This window comes from Dromiciops gliroides, chromosome 1, assembly GCF_019393635.1.
Source record: "Dromiciops gliroides isolate mDroGli1 chromosome 1, mDroGli1.pri, whole genome shotgun sequence".
In the NCBI taxonomy this organism is placed as follows: domain Eukaryota; kingdom Metazoa; phylum Chordata; class Mammalia; order Microbiotheria; family Microbiotheriidae; genus Dromiciops; species Dromiciops gliroides.
Window position 1 is genome coordinate 463,151,973 of NC_057861.1, and position 9,424 is coordinate 463,161,396.

Below are 9,424 nucleotides of genomic sequence, written 5' to 3' on the forward strand. Positions count from 1 at the left end.
TCTTTAATCCTGGTGGTAATATAGAGCAGCTATAGTACAATAAGAAGGCAAGTAACTTGGTGAGACTTACATTTTAGAAAAATCATGTTGGAAGTTGAATGGAGAATGGATATGACTTGAAGCAGGAAGATTGGTTAGAAAGCTATTGGAAAAGTCCAAGAGAGAGATACTGAGGGTGTGAACTAAGGTTATAGCCATGAGAATGGAGAGAAAAAAATATTTGAGGGAACATTGTGTAGAGACAATATTTGACAAAGGAATGAATATGTGGTGTGAATAAGAGTGAGCATTAGATGACACCAAAGTTGGAGACTTAGGTGATTGGGAGGATGTTGGTGCCAGGGACAGTAATAAGGAAGTTTGAAAGAGGGAAATGTTTGGGGGGAAAGATAAAGAGTTCTAACTTGGACATACTGAATTTGAGATACCTACAGGTGAGGAGGGACTGGAGTTCAGAAAGAGATTAGGGCTGGCTATATAGAACCGAAAATCATCTGTATAGAGATGATAATTGAGCCCTGGAACATAGGAAATTACCAACGGAAATAGTATAGAGCAAAAGGAGAAAAGAGACCAGAACAGAGTGTTGGGGTCATCCATGGTTGGTGGGCATGGCACAGATGAAAAATGAACAAAGGAAACTAAAAAAGAGTGATTGAACTAATGGAAGAAGAGTGAGCCTCTGAATTCTGGGAAATTTATAATTACATGTTTCACAGAATCCTGTCAAGGTTATGAGAACAAATCCAGTTAATTTGCTAGAACAGTCATGTGGTGAGTGTTCCCTCTTCTTTTTCTTTATAATCACTGCTTCCCTTTCAAGTCATCTAACAAAGATCTTAATGATTCATTCTAAAGTTTTTGAGGAATCAAAATCAAGCTCACTGGACTATTATTATTGTCATTAATGTTACCACTGGCAAACTATTCTCTTCTCTTTTTTGAAAATCAGGGTAACTATCACCATTCTCCCATTTTGGCATTTCTCTGCTATCTCTAATGATCTTTGAAATATCACTGACAATGCTTCAGTAGTCACATCTGTCAGTTATTTCAGAACCTGAGCATGTAGTTCATGTGGGCCCAAATGACTTGAATTTATCAAGGTCAAGGAGGTATTTTCTGAATATCTCCTCTCACATATTAGATACCACCTCCCTGTTAAACAAGTTTGTTCCGTCATTTTCAATGCAAAGGCTATTCTTCCTGACAGAAAAGTTGGAATTAGGGGCAGCTAGGTGGCACAGTGGATAAAGCACCAGCCCTGGATTCAGGAAGACCTGAGTTCAAATCTGACCTCAGACACTTGACGCTTACTAGCTGTGTGACCCTGGGCAATTCACTTAACCCTCATTGCCCTGCCAAAAAAAAAAAGAAAAAAAAAAGAAAATTTGGAATTAACACAAGAATTAAATGCACTGAATTCTTTGTGTTTGTCATCAATTTCCCATATACCCCAAGCCCAGATCTCATCTCTTTTTTGAGGGTCCTTTTTCTCCAAATATAGCTGTAAAAGATTTAATCAAAGATTATGGGGTGTTAATATGATAACAAGGGAGGTAGTAGGGGGTTTTCTCTGTCATCTTCTCATTGTCCATGTTGCTTTGAGGGGTGCTACTAAGCTAGTTGAAGGCACTGCAATTTTAGGTAAGATTTAGAGAGACACTAACTTGAAGGAGAAAGCAACTTCTAAGAGTATAATATCTGGCAGCATAGTTGACTCTGTATTCTAGAGAAAGATAATTGGCTCTAGCAAGCAAGGATGAGCTCCATGAGAACTTCAGCAGAAGAAAAAACACTGAGGCCCTATAGTATCAGAATTGTGAGGTGTTTTGGACACATATGATTCCTGTGTGTATGCCTCACTTCCATTTTACTCTGTGCTCATTCTTCCCATGAAAGCTATAAATTTGGGGGGCAATACTGTGCCCCAGATTTATGAGGAAATGAGACAGTAACTCCTGTTACATTATTCTATGTTGGAAAATGCCATTGCTAAGAGGTAATTATGTCTACTTATGGGGATAACATCTTCCTGTGGAAACCCAACTCTTAAGTATGAGAGTATACTAGTTGGAGTGTTATGTTATCAAAGGAAACAGAGCCCTTTTTATTGTTTTCAGTTTAATAACCAGACTCAGATCATTTTGAGATTTCACACTCCTGGCCCTATTTTTTACAGTTATTTGCCATGCCTAATATTCATACTCTGATATCTGGCTATGTATCTTCTGTACATTTCTTGAGTTCCTTATGTAACTGATTTGGCTCTTTGAAATTGCTTTTTCCTTTCTCATTGGAATTGTAACTTCAGAATTTCCTGGCCTGGCATTTTCTACAGTATTCTTTTTTTTTTCAAAAGGCAGAAATTAAGGTCTTTATTTCAAAATCCGATTATAGTCGACCCTTTTATCGAGTGCCAATGGTCACTTGCCACACCCGCACCAAGTTGTCTGTGTATCCAGCAAATAGAGTCTGACCATCAGCAGACCAGGCTAAGGAAGTACACTGGGGAGGCTCAGCCTTGCTGCTGGTGCTGATCACTTCTTGCTTAAGCTCATCCACAATGATTTTACCCTCTAGGTCCCAGATCTTGATGCTGGGCCCAGTGGCAGCACAGAGCCAGTAGCGATTGGGGCTGAAGCAAAGGGCATTGATTATATCACCACCTTCCAAAGTATAGAGGTGTTTACCCTCATTGAGGTCCCACAGCATGGCCTGACCATCCTTGCCTCCAGAGGCATAGAGAGAGCCATCAGGAGAAACTGTAATTGTGTTTAGGTAGCCTGTGTGGCCAATGTGGTTTGTCTTCAGTTTGCAGTTGGCCAAGTTCCAGACCTTGACCAGCTTGTCCCAGCTACAGGAGATAATGATGGGGTTGCTGCTATTGGGTGAAAAACGAACACAGGACACCAACTCTGAGTGGCTCTCATCCTGCACAGTGTATTTATAGACACCCAGGGTGTTCCACAGCTTGATAGTCTTATCCTGGGAACCAGAGACAATCTGGCGGTTGTCTGAAGAGAAGGCTACACTCAGCACATCCTTGGTGTGACCAACAAAGCGCCTGGTGGTAGTGCCAGTTGTAAGATCCCACAGTCTTAGTGTGCCATCCCAGGAGCCCGAGAGTGCAAACTGGCCATCAGAGGAAATAACCACATCACTAACAAAATGTGAGTGACCCCTGAGGGCACGCTGGGGGATCCCATAGTTTGTTTCATCTCTGGTAAGCTTCCACATGATAATGGTTTTATCTTGGGAGGCTGACAGGATCATGTCTGGGAACTGGGGAGTTGTAGCGATCTGGGTCACCCAGCCATTGTGGCCTTTAAGGGTACCCCGAAGGGTCATCTGTTCAGTCATGATGACGAGACTTCGGGGGATTGCTCCAGGAGGAAGGATGGATCCAGATTGCACGGAGAGAGCCCAGCCAGTGCTCCTACACGTTAGGAGCCTAGCAAGAAAAGCTCTACAGTATTCTAATCTATGATATCCTATCAATTTTTTCTCTAAACCCCTTGAAATCTACTTGCCCCATATCTAGGGCATATGTCATACTAAGTTCAGATTTTTCCTCCTTTATCAAAAATACAAGAAAGACTGACCACTTTGTCCCAGGGTTCCTATTACTTATACCCCAGAAACCATGTTATGATTTTTTTTTTTTGCAGGGCAATGAGGGTCACATAGGTAGTAAGCATCAAGTGTCTGAGGTCAGATTTGAACTCAGGTCCTCCTGAATCCAGGGTCAGTGCTCTATCACTATGCCACCTAGCTGCCCCCCATGTTATGCTCATTTATAAAAATAAGATCCATAATAGAATTTCCCCCTGTTGATTCCTCTACCTTTCAAAAGATGAAAACACCAGTAAAGCAAGTTATCAAGTTATTAGTTGCTCTGCTATTAGCAGAAAATATGCCAACTAATGTCTGGATAGGAAAAGTCATTCAAATGATCTCCATCATATTTCCCTGTTATGGTTCCTGTATTTTCTCACATGAGTATATCTTCTTTTTTTTTTTTTTTGTGGGACAATGAGGGTTAAGTGACTTGTCCAGGGTCACACAGCTAGTAAGTGTCAAGTCTCTGAGGCTGGATTTAAAATCAGGTTCCCCTGAACCCAGGGCTGGTGCTTTATCCACTGTGCCACCTAGATGCCCCCTTGACTATATCTTCTTAATATACCATACTACCTGTACCCTTGCCTTACCTATCCTATTTGTAGGTACCTACACACATAGGCATACATTTGTAGGTCCATACGCACATATGCACACATGTGTTTTTAAAAATGATTACTATTGCCATATATCAGTTTTGGCAGTGAGCATATTATTATTGTATTAATATTATAATACCAGTAAAGGATTGACCTTGTGTCTCCCTAACTTCTCATGGTCTCAGGTCATGTGGTAGAGAAAGCAGGAAGAGAGCTTCAGCATGGCGATTAGCACAAGCAGGAGAAAAGCCCCAAAAGACCCATGCTGTCTCCAGAGAGATAGCACTTGGTCTCAAGGAGATCTAAGAGATTTTAGAAGATGTATCAGACCTATGTTGTCCTAAGAACGAGAGCGAGCGCGAGCGCGCACAGCGAGAGAGAGAGAGAGAGAGAGAGAGAGAGAGAGAGAGAGAGAGAGAGAGAGAGAATGAGAGAGAGCCCCTCTCTTGCAGTGGCTGGGGGAGTTGGAGAGGGGTGGCTTAGGATCTCTCACACCATCTCTCTCTCTTCCTCCAGCCACAAAGGCAGCAGCCACACCTAATCTTATCTCCCCAGGGGAGGAGGAGACTGGAGTGAAGGATGGGGGTCTGGAAGCTAGCTCAGTCTAATGTGGTTCCACTTATCTCTGTAAGTGTGTCTATCCTTTGGTTTAGTTTTTCAAGGAGAAGTTTCTTTGATTTGCTCCAGAGAACTTCTGGGGTGCTCTGGGCCCATAACACAAGTTTTGTTGGTAATATACAGAAAGGTTGAAAAAGTATGTGGGTTTATTATATATTCTGATACTTTATTGAAATAATGAAGTTTCACTTAATATTTTACTTAACTCTAGTACATAAACAATTATGTCATCTTCAAAAAGTAGAGATTTTGTTTCATTCCTGTCTATTTTTATTCCCACGATTTCTAAATTGTATTTTTGCTATACTTAGAATTTCTAGAGCTATACTAAATATTAGTAGTGACAATGAATATGCTTGTTCTTGTTTGAAAAACCCCTAGTTGGAAAAACATTTCTTTATTACAGCTAATGGCACCTCTTGAATGTAGATAGATACAATTTACTATATTAAGCAACAATTGTTTTATTCTTATTATTTTAAAATTTTCTTTTTTAAATGCAAAGGGATATTTTGTAAAGAGTATTTTCTAAATCTATTTCTATTTTCATTTATTTATTATTTATTTCTATTTTTGTTTTGTTATTAATATTGTCTATTATGTTTCTAATAATGTCTAATTATGTTTTCCTAATATTGAACCAGCTCTGTATTCCTTGTATCAATTCAACGTGGTCATAGTTTATATGTTAAAATGTTGTAACCTCTTTACTAAAATTGGATTAAATGTCTTTATATCAATTCTCATTAGAGATACTGTTTTAAATTTTTTCTATATCTGTTCTATCTCTGGTTTAGATATCAGGACAATATTAGATCAATAGAGTGAGTTTAATAGGATCCTTTATTTCCCTAACTTTACAAATAATGTGTGTAATGATGGAATTAATTATCCTTTGACTCTGATAAATTTATTTAAAATTAATTTAGTCCTGAGATTCCCTCCTTTTGCTTCCCAACCTTCTAAAAATTATTTTATAGCTTATTCAATTTCATTTTCTGAGAGTTGGTTATTGAATTTTTTATTTCTTATTCTATGGGAGTATATATTTTATATTTTTGTAAAAGGTTCATCCATTTCATTTGTTTTGGCCACCTAATTGGGTGAACTATTTCTGATAATTTCCTTTATTTCATTCTCACTTATTGTGATCTTTTATGTTGGCAAGTTTTTTTTTATCATGTTGACTAGAACTTTATTATTTTAAATAACTGGGTCCTAGTTTTATTCATCATTTCATTTGGTTTTTTTTTTGTTTTGTTTTTTCTTTTCTTGGTTTCTTGTAATTTCAGAATTTCTATTTTGTGTTTATTGAGGTTTCTATTTTAAAAATAATTTTTAATATACATTTATTGAAATTTTTCTTCCTTTCTTCAATTGATCAATGTTTTAGACATATAATTTTTTACTTAATTACTGCTTTGACTAAATAACCATTGTTTAGTATGTTGCCTCATTGATTCTATTTTCTTAAATTAATGTTTGTACTCTTTGTTCTTTGGCCTTTTAAATTTTATGATGTAATTATTAATTTTCCATGAAAATTTTGATTCTTTTTTCAAAAATCTTTTATTGGTTTTAATTTCTATGGTGTAGAGGTTAGTAAACAATGTGTTTGATAATTCTGCTTTGCTGAATTTGTTTGTGAGGTTTTATGCCTTAGCAGATGGTCAATTTTTGTAAAATTACCATTAAATTTGTTAACACAAACACACACACAACTTTCTATTCTTTTGATAATCACCAGAAATCTTTACCATCTAACTTTTAAAAAATTCCATTTAGATCATTAATTGCTTTTTAAATTTATCTTATTAGGGGGGCAGCTAGGTGGCACAGTGGATAGAGCAGTGGCCCTGGAGTCAGGAGTACCTGAGTTCAAATCTGGCCTCAGACACTTAACACTTACTAGCTGTGTGACCTTGGGCAAGTCACTTAACCCCAATTGCCTCACTAAAAAAAAAAAATTATCTTATTAGAATTTTCTAGGTTTTAATGGAGCATGTTGAACTTTACAATAGTTATAGTTTTACTGTCATTTTTTTCTGTAATTCAACTACCTTTTAAGTACTTATTTCTTTATCTATTGTGCCTTTCAGCAGAATGAGGTTTCACTGCTTCATCATTTTATTTCAACTTGTGCGTTAATCTTTGTTTTCTTCTTATAAACAATACATTTTTGAATTCTGCTTTTGAATTCATTCTTCAACCCTATTTATAAGTAAGTTCTTTCCATTCATGTTCATTATGATCATTAATTGTGTGTATCCCTCCATTGTAACCTCTAATACTATTTCGTCTTTTTCCTCTCTGTCTCTGTCTCTCATTTTCTCAACTCATTTTTAGGCACAAGCTGGGTTATAATGATTATACAGTTTTGTTTTACTATTCTGTAATGTTAGTCTATAATATGTGTAAACTCATACCTCAGAATTATTTTTATTCGCATTTCTTTAATCAATAGTGACAGTATTTTTTTCTCATGACTATTGATAGCCTTGATTTCTTCTTCTGAAAACTGCCTGTTTATATCCTTTGATCATTTATCAATTGAGAAATGTATCTTATTTTTTATGAATTTGACTCAGTTCTCTATTTATTTGAAATATAAGGCCTTAATCAGAGAAAATTGCCAGTGTCCTGTTTTCCTTCTAATTTTAACTTCATTGGTTTTATTCATACAAAAACATTTTAAATTTTTTCATCAAAATTATCCTTTTTACCTCCCATGATTGATCTCTCCCTCTCCCTCTCTCTCTCTCTCTCTCTCTCTCTCTCTCTCTCTCTCTCTCTGGTGATGAACTCCTCCTTTACCCACAGACCTGATAAGTAATTTTTCTGTTATCCCATAAGTTGCTTATTATTATTCCCTTGGTGAATAAATCAAGTACCTATTTTGAGCTTATCTTGGCATATGGTGTGAGAGATTGGTCTGGACCTAAGTTCTGCCAGACTATTTTCCAGTTATCCTGCAAGTTTTTGTCAAATAGTGAGTTCTTACCCCAATAACTGAGACATACCAGCATTTTCAAAGGAAACTGTGGATGGGAAAACTTGATCCAGAATGGTGAATTGGTTTGTTCAATGGTATAGTTTGTTCAATGTTAGTAACAGGCCTTCATTTATAACCATGGTTTCTTGATTCTTAGTCAATAATCTTTCCATTAAGTAGTGCTATCTCTTCTGATCATCAGATTTACATTTCTGATGTGCCTTGATTTTTCCTATTTTTTCTTTAACTTGATTTTATAGTGCAGATTTCATCCTTCTAAAGATTACACTTATTAGATTCTTAATAACAAACTTCTATCTGAACTTCATCTTCACACTGCAACAGAAAAAAACAAAACTATACCTGAAACAATCTAAAGTCTATCAAAACATTAAATTGCCATATCTTCTTTCAAGATAGAATTCTATGTCAATTTCAGCAAAACTGGCATGTTGATTCCATTTCATTATTTAGACTAATTTTACATACAATGGGGATTTAGGGGGAGTATAAAGGGTAAGAGAAAAAGAGATGATATTATTTTTATTTCTCTTTCTTTAAAGAAAGTTTTTAATATAAAGAGGTAGAGATATAAAAACATTTAAACCAAATATTATCTGTAGTCAAGATTACTTGTATAATCAGATCACTCCTTAAGTGAGTTAGATGATCTTCCAAATTGCTCCTGATAATATTAAATTCAAAGTACCAGCTCCTTTTCTTTGCCTGCCCCCTTTTTCTTCCTCCTATAGAACAAAAGTTCCCTGTCCTTGGAGGTTTCTGCCTCCTATGATCCTTTAATCCTATCTTTCAGCTAGGGGGAAAATCCCTACACTTGCCATCAATCTTATTGCTGATAAAGGACTACATAATAAAGAATAAAAAAGAAAGAGTAAAAAAAATAATTCAGCTAACCAAACCTATAACCCAAATATATCTGATAGTAATCCAATATGTCACAGGAATAGCTTCTTCTGGAAGGAAAGGAGGTATAGGTCCTCAAATATTCTCTGTCACTAAACTTGGTCACTAAAATAACACAGTATTTAGTTTAATGCTTTTGTTCCTTCTATTCTCTTTGTTTTAGTCATTATGTATCTATTTTTACGTATTCTACTTATTTCCTCTGTATATAATAATAACTTTCAAATTGTTATACTACCTAACTGGAAGGTAGAGTATGAACTTAAAACTCTTTTCTTCCTGTGTCCTCCTCTTCCTCCCCCTCTTGTTTCCCCTCTGCCTCCCCACCTTCCCACCTCCCCTTCTCCTCTTTATCTGACATTGAAAAATGTAAAGCAGAAAGTGAATGAAAATTAGCTCATATCTCTCCTAAACTACTGTATTCATTGAAAATTTGTAAATTTTCATTAGTATTTTAGTCAAAAGGACAGAATTTCCCCCATAATTTAACTCAGGGGTTCATAGTGAGATGTCATCTGTTAAAGGAAGGACAGTGTGGATACTTCCAATCATAAAATTTCCAGGAAGGTCATACTGAGACGAATCGCCTTTAATTTGTGTTTTATGATGAGATTCCATAATGTTATGGCGAACTGCATTTTCTTGAGTCTTTTGTGTTCTCTGTATTTAT

At 36.2% G+C, this 9,424-nt stretch overlaps 1 protein-coding gene across 1 annotated transcript; it reads right to left on the minus strand.

Annotated features, from left to right (window-relative positions):
- Positions 1-2,407: 2,407 nt before the first annotated feature.
- Positions 2,408-3,378, minus strand: LOC122734402 (receptor of activated protein C kinase 1-like). The gene has a single exon (XM_043975211.1). The coding sequence runs from the start codon at positions 3,361-3,363 to the stop codon at positions 2,410-2,412; it is 954 nt and encodes a 317-aa protein (XP_043831146.1). The 5' UTR covers positions 3,364-3,378; the 3' UTR covers positions 2,408-2,409.
- Between the last annotated feature and the right edge of the window lie 6,046 nt (positions 3,379-9,424).